Source organism: Rhinopithecus roxellana, chromosome 3 (genome assembly GCF_007565055.1).
Source record: "Rhinopithecus roxellana isolate Shanxi Qingling chromosome 3, ASM756505v1, whole genome shotgun sequence".
Lineage (NCBI taxonomy): Eukaryota > Metazoa > Chordata > Mammalia > Primates > Cercopithecidae > Rhinopithecus > Rhinopithecus roxellana.
The window spans coordinates 130,128,908-130,155,697 of record NC_044551.1 but is presented as its reverse complement, the minus strand read 5'-3'; the positions used below and the strand labels follow the sequence as shown (position 1 = coordinate 130,155,697).

At 36.2% G+C, this 26,790-nt stretch overlaps 1 protein-coding gene across 4 annotated transcripts in view; it reads left to right on the top strand.

Moving 5' to 3' along the window:
* Nucleotides 1-26,790, top strand: part of ARSK (arylsulfatase family member K) — a 49,221-nt gene that overhangs the window by 2,975 nt on the left and 19,456 nt on the right. For 3 of the 4 annotated variants that reach the window (XR_004056474.1, XM_010380602.2, XM_030927933.1), the window contains exons 2-4: nt 7,467-7,596; nt 9,363-9,522; nt 23,921-24,203. Coding sequence is in view for 3 of the 4 variants with exons in the window: in XM_010380602.2 (XP_010378904.1) it covers nt 7,467-7,596; nt 9,363-9,522; nt 23,921-24,203 (573 nt within the window). In the remaining variant the exon portion in view is untranslated. Of the gene's footprint in view, nt 1-7,466; nt 7,597-9,362; nt 9,523-19,477; nt 21,930-23,434; nt 23,496-23,920; nt 24,204-26,790 lie in introns of those variants that run through there. The other variant, XM_030927934.1, reaches the window with a different exon arrangement.

Sequence of the window (26,790 nt, the reverse complement as noted above, 5' to 3'; positions counted from 1 at the left end):
TCAGCAAAATTGACAAACCATAGCTACGCTGAACAAGAAAAAAGACAAAAGAGCTACATTACTAAAATCATGAAAGAAAATGGATACATTACCTTAAGAAATAAAAGAATTACAAGGGAATACTTACATATAACAACTGTATATCATCAAATTAGATAACTTAAATGAAATGGACAAATTGCTAGGAAGGCAGAAACTACTGAAACTGACTCAAGAAGAAATAGGCAATCTGAATAGACCTATGAGAAGTAAAGAGAGTAAACTGGTAATTTTAAAACTACCAACAAAGAAAAGCACAGACCCAAACGATTTCACTGATAAATTCTACCAAATACTTAAAGAATAATTAATATTAATTCTTCATCTCCTCTTCCAAAAATTAGGAGAGAACACTTCCAAACTGTAAGACCAGTTTGACCAGGCACAGTGGCTCACACCTGTAATCCCAGCACTTTGGGAGACCGAGGTGCGTGGATCACCTGAGATCAGGAGTTCGAGACCAGCCTGGGCAACATGGTGAAAACCCGTCTCTACTAAAAATACAAAAATTAGCCAGGTGTGGCAGGCACCTGTAATCCCAGTTACTTGGGAGGCTGAGGCAGGGAGAATTGCTTGAACCCAGGAGACAGAGGTGCAGTGAGCCGAGATTTGCCTTTGCACTCCAGCCTGGGCAACAGAGCAAGACTCCATCTCAAACAAACAAACAAATAAACAAAAAAAAAAAAAACAGTTTTTGCCTGATTCCAAAGCCAGGCATACATCATAAGGAAAGAAACCCACAGACCAGTATCCCTTAGGAATATAAGAGCAAAGATCCTCAACAAAATGGATTTGGCCCTCCGTATTCACAGGTTCTGAATCCGCAGATTCCACCAACCTCAGATAAAAATATATGGTATTTACGGGATGTGGAACTCACAGAACTTGACTTTTCCTATCCATGGGTTCCTCAGGACTGACTGTGGGACTTGAGCTCGCAAAGATTTGGTATCCTAGGGAGGTATTGGAAACAATCCCCTGCAGATACCAAGGGACAAATGTACTAGGAAATCAAATTCATTATATAAGAAGGATTATTCATTACCAAGTGGGATTTATCTCCAAAATGTACAGTGAGTTTAATATCTGAAAATCAATTAATGTAATATATCATATTGACTGAATAAAGGACAAAACCCATGTGATCATCTCAATAGATGCAGAAAAAGCATTTGACAAGATTTAACAATCCTTATGCATTCAACTGGCTAGAAATAGAAGGGAACTAAAAGGCATCTACAAAAAAAAAGCCAGAACTTTACACTGAATGGTTAAAAGAAAAAAAAATCAGTTTTCTGACTAAGATCAGGAAGAAGACAAGGATGTGTGTTCTCACCACTGCTATACAGCATTGTACTGGGGGTTCTAGCCACAAAATTAGAAAAAAGATTAAATAAAAGGCATTCATATTGGAAAGGAAGAAGTAAAAGTATCTATACTTGCAGTAATGTTGTATATAGGATTCTGCAGATCCACTACAAAACTATTGAACTAATAAATTAGTAAGGCTGTATACAAGATCAGTGTACAAAAATAAATTATATTTTATACACTTAATTGATTAATACACTTACAGTCAAATTAAGAAAACAGTTCCATGTAAAGTAACATCAGAATGGATGAAATACTTAAAATAAATCTAATCAAAGAAATGTAGTTCTTATACTCTGAAAACTACAAAACTGTTGAAAGAAATAAAATAACGTTTAAATAAATGAACAAACATCCCCTTTTCGTGGATCAGATTTAATACTGTTAATATAGCAGTACTCACCAAATCGATGTACAGATTCAATTCAATGCCTGTCAAAATCCCTAGAACTTTTTTTTTTTTTGCAGAGATGGAAAAACTTATCCTAAAATTCATATGGAAATTCAAGGGACCCAAAATAGCCAAAAATAAATCTTGAAATAAAAAGAACAAAGTTGAAAGACTTACACCTCCCAATTTTAAAGCTTACATCATAACTACACCAATCAATGTAGTATGTAATTGGCTTAAGGATAGATGACATACAGATTAATGGAATAGAATCTAAAGTCAGAAATAAACTTCATGTTTATAGGAAATTGATTTTTCAACAAGGGTGCCAAGACCATTTAATAGGGAAAGAATGATCTTTTAAACAAATTACAAATTGTAGTAAAACTACAAAACTCTTACAACATGGGTGTAAGTCTTTGTGATTGTGGATTAGACAATTAAAACATGGGCAAAAGATTTTTATTTTTTTTTTTTTTTTGACGGAGTCTCACTCTGTCACCCAGGCCAGAGTGCATTGGCATGATCTCAGCTCACTGCAACTTCCGTCTCCTGGGTTCAAGCCATTCTCCTGCCTCAGCCTCCCGAGTAGCTGGGACTACAGGCACATGCCACCACACCCAGATCTTTTTTTTTTTTTTTTTTTTTTTTTGTATTTTTAGTAGAGACGGGGTTTCACCATGTTAGCCAGGATGTTCTCAATCTCCTGACCTCAAGATACACCCGCCTAGGCCTCCCAAAGTGCTGGCATTACAGGCATGAGCCACCACACCCGGCCAAAAGATCTTAATAGACATTTCTTCATAGAAGATATCCAGATAACCAATAAGTACATGAAAAGATGCTCAACATCATTAATCATTAGGGAAATGTAAATCAAAACCACAGTGAGACACCAGTTACACCTACTGGGATGGTTATAATGGAAAAGACAATAACTAGAGTTGGCAACAATGTGGAGGAATTACAACCCATACACTGCTGGTAGGATCATGCAACCATTGGAAAACAGTTTGGCAGTTTCTCAAATGGTTAACCATAGAGTTGCCGTATAATCCAGCAATTTTACTCCTAGGTGTGTATCCAAGGGAAATGAAAATATGAGTCTACACAAAAACTTGTACATGAGTGTTCATAGCATTATAAATGTTCAGTATACATAATGGCCAAAAAGTATAAACAACCTAAATGCCCATCAATTGATAAATGGATAAATAAAATTTGGTAATATTATTCAATGATAAAAAAATGGTACATGCTACAATGTAGATGAAACCTGAGAAGATTATGCTAAGTGAAAGAAGCTAGTCACAAAGGACCACATATTATATGATTCCATTCATATGAAATGTCCAGAGAAAGCAAATATGTAGAGCCAGAAAGTAGATTCGTGGTTTTTCAGGCTTCAAGCAAATAGAGAGTAATGGCTAAAGAGTGCAGAATATCTTTTGGGGATGATGAGAGCATTCTAAAAATTGACTATGGTAATGGTTGCACAGCTTTCTGAATATACTAAAAATCATTGAATTGTACACTTTAAATGGATGAGTTGTTTAGTGTGTGAATTATACCTTAATAATCCCATTTTTTTAAAAATAGAAAACATGCCAGGTACGGTGGCTCACACCTATAATACCAGCACTTTGGGAAGCCAAGATGAGCAGATAACCTGAGGTCAGAAGTTTGAGACCAGCCTGGCAACATGGTGAAACCCCATCTCTACTAAGAATACAAAAATTAGCCAGGCATGGTGGTGCGCACCTGTAATCCCAGCTACTCAGGAGGCTGAGGCAGGAAAATCGCTTGAACCCAAGTGTCGGAGGTTGCAGTGAGCCGAGATTGTGCCACTGGACTTCAGCCTTGGTGACAGGGTGAATCTCTGACTCAAAAAAATAAATAAAATTTTAAAAATTAAATAAATAAATAATAGAAAACAAGCATCTCTGCCTGGGTCCGAAAGGACATAGGCATCTTCTGCATCCCCACTCCTACTCCTACCTCTACTCCCTGCCACTGCACCTGTATCAGTTTTGGTTTTGGTGAGGTTTCGGGAGTGGCGGGGGAGAGTAGGTACAGGAATGTTCACTACAGAGTCTAGTGAGAATCTCATACAGTCTGATGAACAGATCTGGGAAGAACACTATAAGCAGTCTTGCCATGCTAACATGACAAATGAAAGTTGCTGTTACATCCTTTCATTAGGATGATGCATTCAAATCTAAACTTCTCTGATTCTGCATGGCCCATAACGATAAGGAACCAAGTACAAGCCATGGTTCAGAAGGAGCAATCAAAATCACAAAATCGTATCTACCAAAAGGCTCACCCACCCCAAGGGGGAAAAATGTGTGGAGCCATGAGAATTAATTAACAAGAGCAGAATGCAGCAACTAAAGGCAGTTGGTACCATTTCTGTCACTTTTGCAGAAAGCCAATTAATGGGTCATTTTTATTTTTTAAATGCCCAGTTTTGGAGTGCTTAATTTGTTTGAACTATAGGAATGGCTTTGAGAAAATTGAAACGGGCTATTAGTAAATTATAGAAGTTATCCCAAAAGCAATTCTGCAAGATTTTCTCTCCCAACTAAATTTGACAGAATTGTGTTTTCACTTGGCTATCCATTGTAAACCACATTAACATAATATGGAAAACTTACTTTCTCTGTTTTTCATCAACCAGCTGTGTTAAGATGTCTTTCAGTTCAGAATGAAATAGTCTATGGACCGTCTCCCATTGATACCATTATCAGCAGTACTAGTAGTAGCCTAGTTTTTAAATGATTCGTTAGTGTGTAAAAACTACGTGAAGTCAAAAACCAAAACTTCTAGAAAAATTTTAAATATTTTCTCTATTAACATTTTGGTCTTCGTTTAGAATATTATTGATATTTTTCACATTGAGAATATGTATATCATAATTTAAATATTTTCTAGGAACCAAATTTTGCTATTGATATGCTTAATCCAATTTATTAAGCTTTGCAAAAATATACTGTTGAATTTTGAGCATAAATTTGTCTTCCTTTTTAAATTGAACAAACCTCTAGATTAGAGATTCATTTCATTCACTAAATATTTGCATCCCACTCGCTGCCTTATATACATCTCAGACAGTAGTCTTAACATAGATCACCTTTCACTGATGGAATTGTTGGGAACTTTCCCACATGAGGGCAGTCACCCCCTCCCTTTCTGGTTATCGCTGCCACTGTATTTCAAAGAGTCCTGCTTTCCAGACTGCTTTTGATACAGATGATGTCCCTGTACTAGTCATAGAAATGAATCAAGAAATCACTAACATGGATTTTAATCTGACATATTAGTTATTGATATGCTGCAGTAGTCATTTGCAGTGGTCGTTACACCAATTTGAACCTAGCCTGCAGGACTTGGAGTCCAAATCCCAATATTTGAATTAGAAAGCACCTTTAAGACAGTTCTTCTACCTTGTGACCTCCTGCTCCATCCCCCAACCAGGTAAGCCTGGGTTGTCTGGATTCTAGGCAGTGGCCACAAATTGTTATCTCCCCATGTCCAAAAGATTGTAAGCATAAGACATATAGACATTTGGAATTTGTGAGGATAAATTTCTGAGAATTTGAATTTAAGGGCTTAAAGAAATTCTCATGAGGGAGGGCTATGCACCTTTTTTTTTTATTTTGAGATGGAGTCTCTCTCTGTCACTCATGCTGGAGTGCAGTGGTGCCATCTCAGCTCACTGCAACCTCTGCTTCCTGCATTCAAGTGATTCTCTTGCCTCAGCCTCCTGCGTAACTGGAATCACAGGCACCCGCCACCACGCCTAGCTATTTTTGTATTTTTCTTAGAGACAAGGTTTCACCATGTTGGCCTGACTGGCCTTGAACTCCTGACCTCAAGTGATCTGCCTGCCTCGGCCTCCCAAAGCGCTGGGATTACAGGCATGAGCCACTGTGCCTGGCCGCTATGTACTTTTGTCTTTGGCTTTCTAGCTCATCATTGAGGAAATCCATAGTTATTTGCTTAGCATTCAGTGATTACTCTTGCTGGAAGTGGTAATTTATTTTGACATAAGACATGCATAATTTTCTCCATCTTAAAAAAAAGAACTGACTTTAATCCCACATTTTCTTCCAGCTAACACACCATTCTCTAACATCGATCCCGTTTTTCTGTTTCACTTTGCAAAATAACTTCTTAGAAGAGCTTTTCTTTTTTCCCCCTGATGTCTCACTTTCCTGCCTCCCATTCCTTCCCCTTTCCAGTTTAGCTGTTCTTCTTTACCACCCATCGAAAGTGCTCTTGTCAAGGTCACCAGCTGTCTCCATACTGCCAATTCCAATGTGCGTTTTCTGGCCTCCTTTCAGGTGCGTTCTCAACACAGCAGATGTTACCTCTTTCTTGGCACACTGTCTTCTCTCAGCTGTCATGGCACTCGGTCTCCTCACATCTTCCTCCCTTGGCCATTCTTTCTCAGTTTCCCATGCTGCTTTCCCCTCTTATTTGGGACTCCTTACAACTTGTTCTAGACCCTTTTCTTTCCCCTCCTTTCCCTCTCTCCCTAAAAGGTTTTATTTAGTCTCACAGTTTTCAAAACCATGAATATGTTAAATACTTCCAAGTTTTATTTCACCAAGATAGACTTCTCTCAACTCCAGATTCCTGTCTGTATCCAACAGCCTACTTTATGTCTCTATTTAGGAATCTCAGCTATCCCAAGGGTTTAGATATATTCTGTATTTTGGGTTGGCTCATGTTTTAAACTGGAATTTATTTATACTTATGTTGAAAACATATAATAGATAGAACTCCAGGACTGGAATATTCTTTTTTCTATTCTTGCTCTTTACCAAGGTGAGTTCTTCAATTCCCAGTTCATCTCCAAAATGCGTATCTCCAGCCCAAACATCTCCTAATCTTCAGACTCATTTATCAAGCTGCCTAATTTTTTTTGTAGAAACAAGGTCTCCCTATGTTGCCCAGGCTGGTCTTGACCTCTGAGCTCAAGCTATCCTCCCACCTCAGCCTCCCAAGGTGCTGGGATTACAGGCATGAGCCACCACACCCCACCCCAGCTGCCTAATGGATATCACCACTTCCATCTCACAGATACCTCAAACTTTGTATGTCCCTTAAATTCTTTGAATAGCTGGATCCTGCTCATTCTTTAGGTCTCATACATCCTAGAGAAGACTTCCCTGTCCACACTGTCTAACGTAGGTCTCTCTTGTCCTTCTGTATCTCAGATTTTTTTTTCAAAGCATACATCATAATTTGTAATTATTCATGGTTTATTTGCCAGTACACTTTCTGCCTCTCCCACTAGACTGTAAGCTTCATGGGGCCTAGGACTCTGTTTTATTCACCATTGCATCCTCAGATTTTGCACAGTGCCTGGCACATAGTTAAGTATTCAATGAATACTTAGTTCGTCATCCCCCAAAAGGACGTTCTAGGAAGTCCTTTATTTACTGTATTCAAATGAATCCAAGCGTAACACTGCATTGAATTCTAGATATTTATGTACCAGATACTGGGAACACTCTCTATACTTGTTTTGTTTTTATCTTTGGAGGATTCTTAAAATCATATTGAAGTCGTCTACTATTGTAAATTTTATGGTTAAAGAAAATAATTTTCTTCTTTGGTGATGCAGTCAATGCTAATTAAATTTCCTTATTTCCAGGATGGAAGGTTAACATTTCATCCAGGAAGTCAGGTAGTGAAACTTCCTTTTATCAACTTTATGAAGGCACGTGGGACTTCCTTCCTAAATGCCTACACAAACTCTCCAATTTGTTGCCCGTCACGTGCAGGTATGAACATCCTTAATATGAATGGGAGAAAGTGGCTACACACTGAAGCTATATTCACAGTTTAAAAGATTATACCTAAGAGTAGAATAGTTATACTTGGCTTCAATAAAATTGTTTTAATATAAAAGATGTGCATTTTAAGGTATATATTGGCTATTGGGCATGTTCAAATTGTATTTTTCAAGAGTAGGAATTTTTATCATTTAGAATGGTGTCTAGTTCATGTGTTACCATTTTATTTCCTTGTGACCGGGGACTAAGAATCTCTTGACCATCCAAGAAAATGAGAGAATACGCATATTTCCTAGAAGAGTTCTGTTTCCAGGGAAATTTTTCAGTAATGGTATAGGTAATTGGGAGGACTTCTATGAACATTAGAGTATACCATAAAGTAGTTACAACTTATATTTAGATTTACCTGAATTTTTTCTTATTATTTCAGATTACATACTTTACCTCTTTCTTTCAGTTTCAATTCACTTTTATCCCAAGTCAAATTGTTCACTTTTATTACAATAATTTAACAAATAGACATAGTTTTATTGGCAGAATGTCAGTGACATTAAGCCATGAATAATTAACAAATAGGAAAAAACTGCCATTTTTATAAATTCTATCTATTGTCTGATAGTTGTTTTGCTTTTCCCCTGTCTTCTGGTTTATGATTGTTGCCTTGGAACCCATAAATGGCACTCAGTGATTTGGTTTGTCTGTAAATGAGATGATTTTCTCTGTGATTTGAGTTATAACTTCTCTTTCACCTGTATTTTCAACACTAACAACTCTATTATTACCAGTGATTAAAAGAAAACTAAACTATATGGTAAATAATATTTCAATAATGAAGGACCAGGCATATTAGAAAACAGTTTTGTTAACTGTAAAGTAGAATGAGCAGTGGGCTAGGGTGAGACAATGACCTGGATGTGAATCCTCAAGCAGGTCACTCAGTCTTCTTATCTGCAAATTGCTGTGTATACTGTGTACCTCACCGGGTTGTTCTGAGCATCACATTAAATAATGAATGAGAAAGTGGCCAATGAACCCTAGATGTCTCAAAATGTCAGATGTTGTTTTTCCTGGAAGAAGTATATTTTGAAGAGTAAGCAAGGTTAAATAATTTGTCAAAGACTACTCAGTAACTGGTGTTATTGGGATTCAAACCCAGGTAATCCCCCATCCCAACTCTCAGAAAACATCCTGCTAGATGAAAACAGAAAGCTTATTCTAACTTTCTATTTATGTACACAGAAATAGGAAAAGGAAAATAAGTATTGATTGAATAAACAATCATAGTTGTAGAAAATGAGAGATAAAGCATAGCACACTTACATTTTTTGTGGAAAGCCAGCAAAAGGACAGGGAATAAGGGAAGATCTTTAAGGATATTGGGGAAATGAGATCTGTACTTCAATTGTCTGATTTAGAAAATTAACCAATAAATACTTAGGGATTATTTTTGTGATTGAAAGAGGCCTCTAGTCACACACGCTTTATATTTAATTCCAGATGTATTTACCTTAAGTAACTTAACCACTAAGCATTAGTCAACTCATCTGTAAAATGGAAATAGTAACTCCCCACAGAGTATCTCCCTGATAAAATGAGGTAACAATCAGAATGTTTGGTAAAGCACCTAATCTGGGTACATTTTATTGCAGAGCATGAGCTCTACACTAGTGGACTGCGCTCTCAGAGTAATTGTCCTAATAGTTAAATTGTTAAGCTTTACCTTAATCCCAATTCCTTTTTTTTTTTTCTCTCAGCAATGTGGAGTGGACTCTTCACTCACTTAACAGAATCTTGGAATAATTTTAAGGGTCTAGATCCAAATTATACAACATGGATGGATGTCATGGAGAGGCATGGCTACCGAACACAGAAATTCGGGAAACTGGACTATACTTCAGGACATCACTCCATTAGGTAAAAAATGAAACAAAAATAATCTTCATGGACTGCCCTCTACCATAGCGTGTACATGTGCTCTTTTTTACTTTAACTTTTTTATTTTTCCACAAAGGTGAAAGTAAATATCTTAATCCCTTCATTGTGTTAATTAGGCTGAAATTTTAGCTTTCTTTCATCTTCCTAAAACATTAAAATGGCTAATATACTAGTCATTTTGTTTTTCTTAAACATTAAAGGTCTATAAATAGTGTTCGTAAAGTTGTTTAGCCCATGCTTTATTTTCACTGAATTTCTTTTAATGGCTACTGTATTGTTAATTTTAAAATCTGTTTTTAAAACCATAGCCTTCTTGCTGCTTTCCTTGGTCAGTTCTCTCTAACTTGAGTCTCTTGTAACTTTGTTTATCTTTCATTTTACTAAGTCCTCAAAAACCAGGCAGCTAAGCATAGTGGTTAAGAGTAGAGGTCAAGAATCAGATTGCCTACTTTTGAATTATAGTTTCTGTTTACTACTAGCGTTGCAGTAGTCTGATCTTGGACACATTGTCTAAATGTTGACACTGTACTTTAATTTCTTTGCTGTGAGGATTAAATGTATCAATAAGTTCAGCAAAGAGCTAACATAGGAGACCTGAGACTGCTCTGCTTAGAAAGGCTTGCTTGGAAGGTTGGCCCCTGTCTAGCATCTGGGAACTTGGATTTCTGGAGTATTCCCACTATTCCTTAACTGATAAGTGTGACCTACTGTGTGCCTAGAGCATTTATACATTGCAGTTTATGCCAAATATCAGCTTTCCTTCCAGGAGTCTGGAATTTTGGTATGTGCTAAGTAGAGGAGGCTTATATAATCAGCACCCCCTCCTAAAAAACTTGGGTACTGATTCTCTAATGAGCAGAAACAGCACTTCACATGTGTTGTCGCAATTTGATGGTGGAAGAATTATGTCCTCTGTGACTCCATCTGGACGCTTGTGCCTAGTTTCTTCTGGACTTCACCCTAAGCACCTTTTCCCTTTGCTGATTTTGCTGTGTATCCTTTTATGTGATAAACTATAGCCATGAGTGCAGCTATATTCTGAGTCCTGCAATTCCTCCCACTGAACTTCGGTGTGATCTTGGGATCCCCCAACACTTGTGGCCCCCAACACAAATACATATTGGGGATTAGAGTGCCTCTTTCTTACCTAGGCAAGTGCTAATTGAGGGTTATTGGTAATGGTTGTTGTGATGATGACGATTATACAAATGATGATGATAAATAATAATAAGAAAAAATCAAGTTAACAAAAATAGTGATGAATGTAGTGAGTTGAATAATGTTCCCCCAAATTTTGTAACCACCTAGAAAGAACTTCAGAATGTGATCTTATTGGAAAATAGACCCTATTTGCAGATGTAATTAGTAAGGATCTCCAGATGAAATCATAACTGCTGTCCTTACTAGAAGAGGAACAAGGACATAGGCACACACAGAAGAAAACAATGTGAAGACGGAGGCAGAGATAGTAGTGATGCAGCTACAAGCCAAAGAATGAAAGATTGCCAGGAGTCACCATAAGTTAGGAAGCGGCAAGGAAAAATTCTGCCAGAGCCTTCAGAGGGAATGTGTCTCTGCTGACACCTTGATTTTAGACTTACTTCCAGGACTGTGGGAGAAAAGATTCCTGTTGTTTTAAGCCACACAGTTTGTAATAATTTATTCTGACAGTTCTAGGAGATGAATACAGTGAGTTTTGGGTAAACAGATACTAAAATAATCTAAAATAATCTGAACATTAAAATTGATTTCCTAGTTACTGTTTAATTTCTTTCCTTTTCTGTCCTCCAAAATCTAAAAGATGGCAGTACAGGAAACGAAGAAGCAGTCCTGACATTCCTATTCTTTGCTCTGTCTTCTAATGCGTGGCCAAATGTAGTCAGTTCTGCTTCTGAATTATTTCTCCAACTTACTCACTTCTCACTCTCTCCACCAAGCTACTGTCATGTCTTGCCTAAACTATTAAAATGGGCTTGTACCTGGACTCTTCGTACTCTATCTGACCCATTTTCTATAGGCAACTGGAATGATCTTTCTTAGATGTATGTCTGATTACATGACACACTTGCTTAAAATCTTTCAATGGTTTTTCTCTTCAGGTTAGTTAAAATCCTAAATCCACATCATGATTTATGAGACCCTACATGATCTAGCCCCTGCCTACCTCCAGTCTCATTTCATACCACTCTATCCATCCCTCAGTATGCACCTGGTCTTTTAAAACTTTCCTTAATATGCTTTTTACTACATCTGGACTATTGCATGAGCTAGTTTCTCTGTGCAAAATCCTGTTCCCCTACTCTGCCCTGCTAATATCAGAAAGAAAGGGAGGGAGAGGAAGTACATGTAGGAGGAGGAGCACAACTCTGTGTCCACCAGAGCCGTCAGATACCCAGCTTCCCTGCATACCATCCTTGTAACCTTGGGCAAGTTACTTGATATTGAGTGTCAGTATTCTATAAGAATTCTTGGGCAAGTTACCTGGCATTACGTGTCAGTGTTCTGTAAGTTATCTGTCAGAATTATGAGTCCTACCTCGTTGGATGACTGTGTTTTATATGAGTTAAAAGATACTATACAAGGAGTAAGCGGAATAATATAAAATATTTAACAGTGCCTGGCACAGAGTAAGCATTTAGTCAATGGAAAGATTATTATATGAAAATGGCTTAACCAGAATTGCAGTCTAACATTTATATAACCATCTGTTTTTTTTTGTTTTTGTTTTTTTTGTTTTGTTTGTTTTTTGAGACAGAGTCTCACTCTGTCGTCCATGCTGGAGTACAATAGCTTGATCTCGGCTCGCTGCAACTTCTGCCTCCCAGGTTCCAGCGATTCTCCTGCCTCAGCCTCCTGAGTAGCTGGGATCATAGGCGTGCACCACCACGCCCAGCTAATTTTTGTATTTTCAGTAGAGACAGGGTTTCACCATGTTGGTCAGGCTATTCTCGAACTCCTGACCTCATGATCTGCCTGCCTCTGCCTCCCAAAGTGCTGGGATTACAGCCGTGAACCACTGCGCCCAGCCATAACCATCATTTTTCTAAGGTGCTTTGCATTACTAGTTACTTTATGGAGTTTCACATTTTTCTCTTTAAAATCTTTCTCCTTTTTAGAATGCAAGTTTAATCTAAAGTAAGATACAACTGTTTATAATAAAATAAATCTAAGATTGAATGCCATATAGCCCCTGTAACTTTTATTCTTCTATGTGACACAGTTAAAATATGACCTGACTTTTATTCCGCAGCAGGATAATTATCCATGCAGAGCAAGGACCTTATCTCTTCTTCTCTGCTTTATTCCCATTTGCCAGCATAGCACCAGTACATTGTAGGTTCACAATTAAATTTTTGATGAATGAATGAATGAAAAAGTTATTTTGAAGTATGTAGTGTTTATTATTTGGTAAACATTGATATTCTGTGTAATGCAGGATCATATCACTTGTTCATTATTAGTATTTTTTATATATCTACAGTAGAGGATATCCTGTTTTTAAGTTTTTTTAATTTTAGAATACTAATATTTAGGAGTTCTTTCTTTGTCGTGTGGAATTCTAAAATTAGTAGAGGAAAAAACCACTTAGATGTTGATATTTGGTGTCAAGGATGGTTATCAGTGCAATACTTTCTTAAAGCTTATTTTCATTTACTCACACTCTCATCAGAGCTTAGGAAATTGAAATAAGTCACCAGGAGTATTTTTATGAGCACTGTATATACGCACACAGACATCTGGCTGAGAAGTAAGTCAAGGTTGCTATTAATAGCATGTCTGAAGGTCATATGAATTATAGCACATTATTTTTCAGTGTAAGCTTAAAAATGGGTCTCAGAACAAAACATGGTCTCACAATATCAAATTTCATAAATAGGGGCATTCAGTCTTGTTGATAGATTGACTTTCAAAATCAAAATGCAAGTTATTATAACTCTTTATTACTGAAATTGGCCATTTTTGAACCTGCTTATATTTTCAGCCAGAATTACAGGTTTCTTTATTATTATAATACTTCTGTCTGTCTTTTTTAGGCATCAGTGATGCTTCCTTCTTGTACCAGTTTAGGAACACTAATTTAAGTAAGTGTCCCTTATTATATATGACACACCACACCATACTAGGATCTCTATGGGCTGCACGGTTGTTTCATCTGGACAGTTGTTAAAGAGATACTGGTAGTATTACTCATAAAAATGCCATTTACTGATGATAAGACCTTCAGCAAGTAATTTATTCTAAGTAGTTAGAATCCCAGTTTAGTCAATCGAGCTTTCACTAGGTGACCTTAAAAGTTCTTCTACTCTGCAATTCTATAACTCCAATGGAGTACAGTTAAGTGGTTTCTAAATTTCTGATACTAATCTGTCCCTTCACATTGTATGTATTGAGTTGTAACAGGTTTAAGTTCAAATTTGCTGTCTTCTTATCAATTGAAAGAAAACATTTGTATTTAATTCATAGGGTATTTTGATTATTTTTGCTTTCAGTTAAATTTTGTTGCCTATATATTCCCAATATCTAAAGTAGTGGTTTTCAACTGAAAGCAGTCACCCCTCCCCTCACCCCATATACCCCACCTCCACCTCTTGGCTGCCAAGAAGACATTTGACAGTGTCTGGAGACATTTTTGGTTGATAACACCAGGGTTATTTTGCTGGTATCTGGTGGGTAGAGGCCAAGGTTGCTGCTCAGCAGTCTATAATGCACAAAACAGCCCCTTCCCTCATAAAGAATGATCAAGTCCAAAATGTCTTTAGTATAGAGATTGAGAAAACATGTCTAAAACTATGCTTGCCAGCCTGGTCTTAGGAATGTCACACTTAAAATAATTGCCTACATTTTAAATATTGTTTATTCTTTCATATTTTATGGGATCAAATCCACTTGACACTAGTACATCAATTTAGTGTTTAGAATTAACAAAAAGAAAATGTATAGAATTGTGTATAGAAAGTGTATAGAATTAGGAGGTAATTGATTTTATATAGAATATTTTAAAAACTAAATTTCTAACATCAGTATAATAAAAAATTTAATATTAAGTAGAATTCCTTAAAGTACTAAGACTAGAAGATGACCCTTATTTAAGTTACAAAAGTAAAATCAGGTATTTGTAGTATCCACTAAGCTAATATTTTTGAGCCAGCTACTGTGTGTCAGACATTATTTTTAGATGATGCAAATACAATAGCAATCACAATACAGAATTCTCCAGTGTCATGGAACTTACATTCTAATGCTATCAGAAGAGAAATTAAACAAACTGCTGTGTTGTTTTTCCTAGCTTCTATCCTGTTGAAAATCTAAAATCAAATTCCCTATCATTTCATCTTACCATTGTAATTATGTATGTTGTCTGCTCATGCAGGTTAATATTTTTTAAAATAAGCAATGTTTTTAATTGTTGTAAGTGCATAGTAAGTATATAGACTTAGGGAGTATAGGAGATATTTTGATACAGGCATATAATGCGTGATGAAAACATCAAGGTAAATGGAGTATCCGTCCCCTTGAAGCATTTGACCTTTGTGTTATAAACAATCCAATTATACTCTTTTAGTCATTTTTAAATGTACAATTGAATTATTGACTATGGTCACCCTGTTTTATTGTCAAATATTAGATCTTATCCTTTCCATTTTTTTGTGTGCCCATTAATCATTCCCACTGCCCCCACCCCAACTATTCTGCCCAGCCTTTGGTAAACCATCATTCTGCTTCAATTGTTTAATTTTCAGCTCCCACAAATAAGTGAGAACATGTGAAGTTTGCCTTTCTGTGCCTGGCTTATTTCACTTAACGTAATGACCTCTAGTTCCATCCATGTTGTTGCAAATGACTGGATCTCATTCTTTCTTATAGCTGAATAGTACTCCATTGTGTATAAGTACCACATTTTCTTTATTCATTTGTCTGTTAATGGACACTTTGGTTGCTTCCAAATCTTGGCTTATTGTGACTAGTATTGTAATCAACATGGAAGTGCAGATATCTCTTTGATATCCAGATTTTCTTTCTTTTGGGTGTATACCTAGTGAGATTGCTGGATCATATGGCAACTCTATTTTTAGTATTTTGAGGAACCTCCAAACTGTTCATCATGGTGGTTGTACTAATTTACATTCCCACCAACAGTATACAAGGGTTCCCTTTGCTCCATGTCCTCACCAGTGTTTGTTATTGCCTGACTTTTAGATAAAAGCCATTTTAGCTGAGATGATATCTCATTATAGTTTTGATTTGTATTTCTCTAATGATCATTGTTGCTGAGTATCTTTTCATATACCTGTTTGCCATTTGTATGTCTTCTTTTAAGAACTGTCTGTTGAGATCTTTTTCCTATTATTTAATCAGATTATTAGATTTCTTTCCTGTTAAGTTGTTTGAGTTCCTTATATATCCTGGTTATAAATATCTTGTCAGATGGATAATTTTCAAATGTTTTCTCCCATCTGTGGGTTGTGTCTTCACTTTTTTTTGTTTTGCTTGTTGTGCAGAAGCTTTTTAACTTGATGTGATCTCATTTGTCTATTTTTATTTTAGTTGTCTGTGTTTGCAGGGTATTACTCAAATATTTGTCTAGTCCAGTGTCCTAGAGAGTTTCCCCAATGCTTTCTTTTAATAGTTTCATAGTATGTGGTCCCAGATTTAAGTATTTAATCCATTTTGATTTGATTTTTAATGTGGTAAGAGATAGAGATCTAGTTTCATTTTTCTGCATATGGATATCCAGATTTCTCAGCACCATTTATTGAAGACACTGCCCTTTCCCCAATGTATGTTCTTGGCACCTTTGTCAAAAATGAGTTCACTGTAGGTGTATGGAGTTGTTTCTGGGTTCTATGTTCTGTTCCATTGGTCTTACATGTCTGTTTTTATGCCAGTGCCATGCTATTTTGGTTACTAAAGCTCTGTAGTATAATTTGAAGGCAGGTAATGTGATTCCTCCAATTTTGTTCTTTTTGCTCAGGATAGCTTGGGCTACTCTGAGTTGTTGTTTTTTGTTGTTGTTGTTGTTTGTTTGTTTTGGTTCCACATAAATTTTAGGATTGTTTTTTCTATTTCTATGAAGAATGTTATTGATATTTTGATATAGATTGCATTGAATCTGTAAATTGCTTTCAGTAGTATGGACATTTTAACAATATTGATTCTTCCAGTCCATGAACATGGAATATCTTTTCAGTTTTTTGTGTCCTCTCAATTGCTTTCATCAATGTTTTATAGTGTTCATTGTGGAGATCTTTTACTTCTTTAGTTAATTCCTAAGTATACTTTTGTACCTGTTACTTTCTTCATTTCTGAAGGATTACTTCATGGGATGGGATTACTTTCTTCATCTCTTTTTCAGATTGTTTGCTGTTGACATATAGAAATGCAACTGATCTTTGTTTGTTGATTTTGTGTCCCGCAACTTTACTGAACTTATCGTCTCTAATAGTTTTTTGGTGGAGTCTTTATGTTTTTCTAAATGAAAGTTTATATCATCTGCAAACAAGAATAATTTGACTCCTTCCTTTTCAATTTGGATGCCTGTTATTTCTTTCTCTTATCTGATTAGCTAGGACTTCCAGTACTATGTTGAATAACAGTGGTGACAGTGGGCATTCTCATTGTGTTCCAGATCTTAGAGGAAGGGCTTTCAGTTTTTCCTCATTCAGCATGATGCTAGCTGTGGGTCTGTTGTATGTGTCTTTATGTTGAGGTATGTTCCTTCTGTACCCAGTATTTTTTGTGGTGGGGGGGTAATCATAAAGGGATATTGGATTTTATTGAAAGCTTTTTCAGCATCAGTTGAAATGATCATATGGTTTTTGTCCTTCATTCTGTTGATATGATGTGTCACATAAGTGTATGCACCCTCCACCTGCCGGGTTCAAATGATTCTCCTGCCTCAGCCTCCTGAGTAGCTGGGAATACAGGCGCGTGCCCCCACACCTGGCTAATTTTTTGTATTTTAGTAGAGATGGGGTTTCACCATGTTGGCCAGGATGGTCTCGATCTCCTGACCAAATTGCTGGGATTACTGGCATGAGCCACTGTGCCCAGCCAAGTGTATACTTTTCATGTCATCTATTCTGAAACTTAAAAATTGACTGAGATTTGCACTTAGTACTCTCAATATGGTGATTATTTTCATTAAGTTTTTTGGATTGGGACCAGGCGCTGTAGCTCACACCTTTAACCCCAGCACTTTGGGAGGCCAAGGCAGGCAGATCACTTGAGCTCAGGAGTTCGAGACCAGCCTGGCCAACATGGTGAAACCCTGCCTCTACTGGAAATATTAAAAAGTACCCAGACTCTGGGTCTTCTCAGCTATATCACTTCAAAACCCAACTTTGACCTGCCACACTCTTTTTGGCTCAAGTTCCATCTCCTTTGTGACTCTCTCTACCTCGTAGCTGCATCTTAAAAACCTCCAGTTACTGTATTATTTTCTTTCTAAATTTAAATTCTATAAATAGGGATGATAGTCCTAACTTATATTTCATGCAAGACTCCATCATAAGTTAAGTGCTGGCCACGTTAAGTGCTAGTGCTTAGGTTAGGTGCCCATACCTGGCCAGTCGACAGGCTAGAAAGGGAGTTAAATCCTACATAATGTGGCCAACTAGGTCACTCCTTCAGCAAGAGCTGTGGATATAGTGATGTGTCCACTGTAATGACTGCTTAGTAAATTCTATTAACAACAGATAATCTGGGAATAACCCACCTGCTTTATTTTTTCAGATTTGATGACATTTTGTCTGGGTTACATTTTCTGTATAATATTAAAAAACAAAAGTTTACAAAAATTGTAAATGTTATAGTAAAATTGATATGTTAATTACTTTAAAAGTGTAAGAAAAATCATCTCCTTTTGGATGTAAAATGGTGAATGTGAGCTAAACCATTTTTAGCTTTGTAGCTGAAGTATTTTATTACAGTTGGTTTTTTCATAAAGTAGCCTTTGGCATTTATTTTTAAAAGTACAATAGTAGGAGGGTTTTATGTCCGAGTGGATATGAGGTGGAAATACCAATGTGTTAGCTTAGCAAGTCTCATTAAGCACCTGCCTGGATCAATGTCTTGCATGTAGTACGTATTCAGTATTTCTTTAATTGAATCAAAAAGGCTGCCTTTGTTTAAGCTCAGGGTACATTAAACATGTATACTCTGTCAAGGGCTTGTAGTCATCTAGGAATTCAAAGTTGTAAATATTAGTGCTTCCACAGTGATGAATTCACTAGCGGACCAGAAAATGGCTAGGTGAGATTTCACAAGATAAAATCCATGAATACTCACCTCCACACACACACATGCAAACAAAACTTTTCTTCGAAATATATTTACTATTATTATTACATAACCAATATAATTTGTGATGTAATTAATGTTACTGTTTAATAGAAAAAAATCTGTGATTTTAATCCTGTCTACAAAGAAACCCATGAATAAGAAAAGATTAAGGGGCACCAGCTATTGTAATTTTACCAAAAAATGAAATGGTTGGAATTAATAAAACTAATAAATGTAAAAGCATGCATATTTTGAGCATTTAAATAATGTATATTTTAAAATGATGTTCCAACCTGAATTTGCCAGGGTAGATGTTATTCATTCAACTAAAACAGATTGTTTTTGTGAGTGATCGTATGTAAAGAAGATGGATGACAGCCTTGTAAATCCTTTTAAAAATTGTATGTGTGTTTCTCTCAAATTTGAGAGAAGGGTTTTGTTTTGTTTTGTTTTTTTAAGAGATGAGATCTCACTTTGTCACCTAGGCTGGAGTAAAGTGGCAGTATCATAGCTCACTGCAGCCTCAAACTCCTGACCATAAGTGATCCTCCCCAGTCAGCCTCCCAAGTAGCTAGGACTACAGGCACATACCAACATGCCCAGCTAACGATATATATTTTTTTTTTTTTGGAGAGACAAGGTGTCACTATGTTGCCCTGGCTGGTCTCAAACTCCTGGGCTCAAACAGTCCTCCTACCTCGGCCTCCCAAAGCCCTGGGATTACAGGTGTGAGCCCCCACACCAAGTCCAGAAAAGAGCATTTAATGGGAATGAATATAGGTTCCTTTTTCTCCTACAGAATTTTAGGTCGATAGAGAAATTTGCAAGGGCATTTTTCAGAATCATCGTTTTTCCCATTTTTTTTATTATGAGACTTACCAGAAACAAATTAGCTGCTACAGGCTCATCAACAATGAGAAAAAGAGAGAGATCACAGAATTCTAAGTCTGAGATAGTTAATCATCTTCAGTAGACTCCTAGGAAGCTGAAGGTTTATGTTTAGGCTCCTACTTCATGTGGAAAGAAAACTGTCATATTCTCATCATCAATTTTAAGGTGTATTTTTTCAGATATAATTATTACTATGTAAACTAATCCTGTGCTACTTGTAAACTGATTGTATCCAATATTTTAGCAGTAGAATTTAGCACACTGCCACAGAAAACCCACACGGTAATGGCAAATATACAAATTTATGTAATAATTAGTTGGTAATGTGTTAAGAAGGTTTGTTTTTCGTTTGGATTAGTGAGGAGTTTTTTGTTGTTAAAAATAAATAAATGCTGATTGTTGGATAGTATATTTGGCTATCAACTGTTTTCTGGAATTGAACCGAGGTAGAATAATTCTCCTATTTATAGGCTACTGTGGAAGCTCCATTTTGATTATCTTCCATTTTGATTGTATTTTGATTAAAATTTGAGGATTTTTGTGGAAAAAAATTCTTAAACTGTGCATCTCAAACCTTGATATATATACAAATGACTTGGGCATCTTCTTAGATGCCCTTTGTGATTCAGTGAGTCTAGGATGGTTTATTAGTCTGTTCTCATGCTGCCAATAAAGACATACCCAAGACTGGGTAATTTATAAAGAAAAAGAGGTTTAATGGACTCACAGTTCCATGTGGCTTGGGAGGCCTCCCAGTCATAGTGGAAGGTAAAAGGCACATCTTACATGGCAGCAGGCAGGAGGAATGAAAAATCAAGTGAAAGTGGAAACCCTTTATAAAACCATCGGATCTTGGGAGACTTATTCACTGCCATGAGAACAGTATGGGGGAAACCGCCCCCATGATTCAATTATGATGAGTCCCACTGGGTCCCTCCCACAACATGTGGGAATTATGGGAGCTCCCAGGAGCTGCTGATGTTGCTGGTCCATGGACCACACTTGGAGTAGTAAGGATATAAAGAACTGGACCTCTGGTGGAAGTAGGACAAGGTGTAACAAATTGTGACTGTCTTTATCAGAAATGAGTGATTATTATTTGTATCCCTTTGAGAAGAAAAGCCCCTCTTGTATTTCTATAAAGAGTTGAAGTAGACATTGGGCCACTCAAGAGGGGCATGATATAATGAAACATTGAAGCCTCTCTAAGTTTATAGAAGACAATCTTCCTTGAGATAGATATACTTCACATCTGAGCTCCTACCTCAGGATAGATTAGAGTGGTCTCCTTCACTGCTCATTGTATGTAATGAGAGAATGAGAATGAAAAAGGTAAATATCATCTTGCTGTTATTATGACAATAGCTTTGATGTCATGGGCTCACTGAGAGTGTCTTGGGAATCCTCAGGGATCTGTGTACTATACTTTGAGAGATGCTGGCATAGAGGAAACTATGCATTGTATAGCTGTGCCTATTGCAAGCAGCAGGGTAGATTTATATTGAGAACAGCCACTGAATCATAAAATATCTGAGCCACAGGTAGTTCTGGATCCTCCTCATTGATTCAAGCCCTTTTCAGTTGTCCTGATTGAAACCATACTGTTGGTATTCTGGACAAAATACATAGAAATGGAATGGTAAGAAATTGGTTCAAAATACTCCCAGTGGTTAAGTAATTAGAAAGCCTATATTTGGAAGAAGTTATAGCAATTACTGGTGGAGGGAAGAATTGGTTAGTAGAGAGAATTATTATGTCAAAAGAGTTATCATATTATTGTAATAATAATAGATTATGAAGTTGCATATTCATTTTCTCATTCCATATTTTACTCGTCGGACTCACGGACTGGAAGGTACCTTGGACCGGAAAGAGAGACTTTCTGGACTACGAATTGCCGCTCCTGTAGCAGCCTACTGCTTAGGCTGCATCTACTGCTCGTACTGTGCTTCATGATGGCCCAGGAAGGTTGGGCTGGCCCAGGGAGTAGTGAAAGTAGAATGGAGAGTCATTAATTATAATTATTAATATTTTTGAATACATTAAACATTGCTAAATGATTTTAAAGTACTGTAGTATATTCATCTACTGAATACATCACTTTATACTCATGTTCTTCCTCACTAAGTTGCAAAGAAATAAATTGTTATTTTACACTTTAGGCACAGTGAACATGGGTCAACTAATCAAAGAAGTGAAAAAATTTGAGAAAGGTAAAAATACCTTTTACCTTTAACCATAATCTTGTCTCTGCTGCCTTAGCAGTGCTTGAAATCGCTTGTTATGACTCTACTTAAGTACCAGCAGTTATGGGAATCACGCTAAAGCCATACTTATGAAAAGACAAGAGAGGATACCACTAAGATAATAGAGAAGTCACATATTATTTAGTTAAAGGACAATCGCATATTATTTAGTTATAAAGCCAAGTTTGATATCTGGCCATAATGATTAGAGTAGGCCAAAATTAATTTGATTTGAGCCATTTTACGGTTAAGGGGACCTTGGTTAAAAGAATCTCAGGAACACAGTTAAAAAAAAAATAGGGAAAGGGCATAAATTTATTACCAGAAAGGTTAAATGATGTCACACTTAATCACTGTTGTAGCAAAAGATGTAGCAAACTGGGTTCAATATAGCCATCTTTCAAGGCCTGAAAATCTTTCCTTGAGATAGCCTAGGCTTGCTCATGGTCTAGACTACATCGTGAAGTCCAGTGGTTAGGTCAGTTGGCACAGTCAGGACAATAGTCTAACCTGAGTTAATCCAAAGAGTGGCAACTAGTTAGATCGTATTAAAAGCTTGCTTGTTGTAATAGGTTGTCAGCCGTATTTTCTCATGTAATACTCTCTGACTGAAAAGAAAGTACTTTGGTTCCTAAACATACTATATAAATCTCAATGTCCTATTCCTTCTCTCAGAATCTGAGTTCTACCACACATACTGCTGGTGTTATAAACCCTAAAATTCCACCTCTGCAACAATAGTAATTGTCACATATAGTAAGAGTTTAGCTGTGATGTAAGCAAAAGATGAGACATCAATGTCAGATTGTTTTGATAGTGTGATGAATACAAAATTTCCTATTTTAGGGTTTCCCATCTGTTAGAATTAATTAGAATCTGTTAGATAGATGTAATTCTGCTGAAATTATGGTTTTTATTGTTTTTATCAAAATATATTGAATATCTAAAAGAAAAATGAATTTTTATTATAGCTATTTAAATTTATTTACCTGCATTCAAAAGGCAGGGTATAAAATTTTTCTATTTTAACTTATGTTTGGGTTGTTAGTCATTTTGTATGGATTGCAATTTCTCTTAAGAGGAGTATTGTGTTTTAGTATAAAAATATTTTTTGTTTGTGAGTTGGTATCTGGATTTTTAAAACACTTTTCTCAATTGATAGAGCACTTCAGAGATACTTATCTCAACAGAAACTTAAAAAGCAAACTTTCTAGAAATGCCCGGGACTGCTATCCAACCAATTATGTCAGCTACATATGCTTAGAGCTTGATTGAGAAAAATCAAGCAGTCAAATAAAATAAAGATTGAGAGAAAATGAATTAATTTTTTGTTTGAGAAAGTGAATTAATTGAATCATTTAACTTGTAAATTAGTAATAAAGAAAATATCTCTGGTTTATAATGCATATGAAATTTGTATCACTTTTAGCTTAGATAGCTCAGATTATAGTTAAAATTGTTCTTTTAATAAGAAAAGATAGAGCTGGAAACAATTTTAAACCTGAAACTTCAGCAACACATGAAGTATACATGGTAGGTATATTTTTAAAACTATAAATATTTAGTGATAAAAGGAAATTATAGTAGCTTTGGTTAGGAATAATATCTTCTAAGCAAAAAAAAAGAAAAATGTTTGAAAATGTAGTAAATAAGGAGAAATATTAGAAATCTGAAACATTTTGTTTAAATATCTTGCTGTAAGAAAAGTTAACCATTCTACATAATCTTTCATAGTTTTAAAGAACACATAAGTGAATATTCGATTCTTGGCTTTTTTTCTATTTTTTTAATTTGTAATGCTCAATAACTTTCTTTTTTAGATCTAATATAGTTATTCTGAACATTTACAAGACTGAACCTAAAAATTGTTTTCCATGTTGTTTTCTTAATGTATGCTTAGTACGTTTTTAAAACTTTTTAATATACCTGACAATATACATGTGTTTTTGCTCCCTCAGTAATCGTGTGGAAGCATGGACAAGAGATGTTGCTTTCTTACTCAGACAAGAAGGCAGGCCCATGGTTAATCTTATCCATAATAGGACTAAAGTCAGAGTGATGGAAAGGGATTGGCAGAATACAGACAAAGCAATAAATTGGTTAAGAAAGGAAGCAATTAATTACACTGAACCATTTGTTCTTTACTTGGGATTAAATTTACCACACCCTTACCCTTCACCATCTTCTGGAGAAAATTTTGGATCTTCAACATTTCACACATCTCTTTATTGGCTTGGAAAAGTAAGTAACTACATTGTGTGTGCTCAAAATTAGATTTATATATGTGGCTTATGGGTATTCACCCATTGTTTCTTTTATTATCACTTTTAAAGAAAAAATTGAAAATTGTATATTCAAACTTGACCAATAACTAGTTTGATAAAAACTAAAGGGACAGTTTTACAGAAATAAAATAAAAAAGTCAGAAGCGTACTTCTGGATTGAATACATTTGCCAAGGATATGTCTATAAAAAGAGAAACTAAAAGGCATTCTCTTAGAAATGTAGGCAGTCCTCACTTTACACTGTTCCAGATTGTAAAAATGACCATGCAAGCTGAAACCATATAAAACAACCTTAATAAATGGGAAAAATGACCATTTTCTGGCACCTTTAAAAACATTTATCAAAATATTTTAAATTATGTCACTTTTGGTTAAAAATGGAAAAGAAAAAATAAACTAATATTTATGTAGTGCACTACAATGAAAACACTAGAAACATTGCGAATTAAAGCGGGAATTTTTTTGGTTAAAAAACTTACCAGTAGATTGAAGACTGCTTGCCTTCTCATCATAAAACTTATGATACAGAGAAAGCATCTTCTCTAAGACTTGACAAATTGTCATTATTTCTTTCTAAATTTGGATTACCTTCCAACATTTTAACTTTTGCACTTTCAATGTAATGATATATCTCCAAGTTCCTTTAATGTGAAAAATGTTGCGAATATCGCTTTCTGTGGGACATCTTTATCTTTTTCTTCACAACAACCTTCCTCATTTATGCTGGTAAATGTGCCTTCACTCAGTTCCTCTGGCTACATTTCTAGTCTCTTGACATGACAGCAGTGTCAACATTCCCAGCTCAGCTGTTTCTTCTATAACTTCATTTACATTTGATTTGAATTTCACTTCCAGCCTTGTCACTTTTCCTTTTTTTACTGTATGTTCATCTTTGTTGACTTCTCTTCATTATCCCTTTTTATAAAGTGTCACATTCATTTATCACTAGGATACAAGTACATGCTTTGTTGTCTGTGCATGTACCAGATAACTAATCACAGACACATTTTAAAAGAAACAACATGATTAGTCACTGAATGGCATACATATCTGTTGTATACTCAGTGATTTATACTAAAGAGCTAGCAGCATATCAGTGTGAAAGTTGGTACTTTTTGCAGTTATTCACAGTTAACATACCCTGGTAACTGAAGTCTACCAGAGTAATTTTGTTAGGGACTGCTATTATTTGACAAAACTTGGATAACTGAAATTCATGCATATCAAACCACATGATGCATGGTCTACCTGTATTTTGAAATGTGTAATCTTAAATCAATTTTAAGTTACTTTAAAAACTCATCAGTTAATTAAACTAAAAACCTTCTTCAGAGCAAAAGAAATAATCAGCATAGTAAACAACCCACAGAGTGTGAAAAAATCTTCACAATCTATATATCTAACAAAAGACTAATATCCAGAACCTACAAGGAACTCAGAGTAGCAGGAAAAAAATACCAATCCCATCAATAAATGGGCTAAGGACATAAATAGAGCTGGGTGCTGTGGCTCACGCCTGTAATCCCAGAGCTTTGGAAGGCTGAGGCGGGTGGATCACCTAACGTCAGGAGCTCGAGACCAGCCAGACCAACATGGTGAAACCCCATCTCTACTAAAAACTGAAAAGTAGTGGGTGTAGTGGTGTGCACCTGTAATCCCAGCTACTCGGGAGGCTGAGGCAGGAGAATCGCTTGAACCCGGGAGGCGGAGGTTGCAGTGAGCCGAGATTGCACCATTGCACCCCAGCCTGGGCTACAAGAGCGAAACTCCATCTCAAAGAAAAAAAGAGGACATGAATAGACAATTCTCAAAAGAAGATATGCAAATAGCCAACAAATATATGAGAAAATGCTCAACATCACTAATGATCAGGGAAGTGCAAATTAGAATCACAATGTGATACCACCTTACTCCTGCAACAATGGCCATAATCAAAAAAAATAAAATAAACAGATGTCGGCGGGGACGTGGTGAAAAGGGAACAATTTTACACTGCTGGTGGGAATGTAAACTGGTACAACCACTATGGAAAACAGTGTGGAGATTCCTTAGCTAAAAGTAGAACTACCATCTGATCAGCAATCCCACTACGTAGTATCTACTCAGAGGAAAAGAAATCATTATACGAAAAAGATACTTCTTGCACACACGTTTATAGCAGCACAATTCACAATTGCAAAAATATAGAACCAGCCCAAATGCCCATCACTCAACCAGTGGATAAAGAAATTGTGGTGTATATACCATGAAATAACTACTCAGCCATAAGAAAGGAATAAATCATTTGCAGCAACCTGGGTGAAACTGGAGACCATTATTCTAAGTGAAGTGACTCAGTAATGGAAAACCAAACATTGTATGTTCTCACTCCTAAGTGGGAGCTAAGCTATGAGGACTCAGAGGCATAAGAATAATACAGTGGACTTTGGGGACTGGTTGGGGGAAGGTGAATAGGGGTGAGGGATAAAAGACTACAAATTGGGTACAATGTATAATGCGTGGGTGATGAGTGCCCCCAAAATCTCAGAAATCACCCTAAAGAA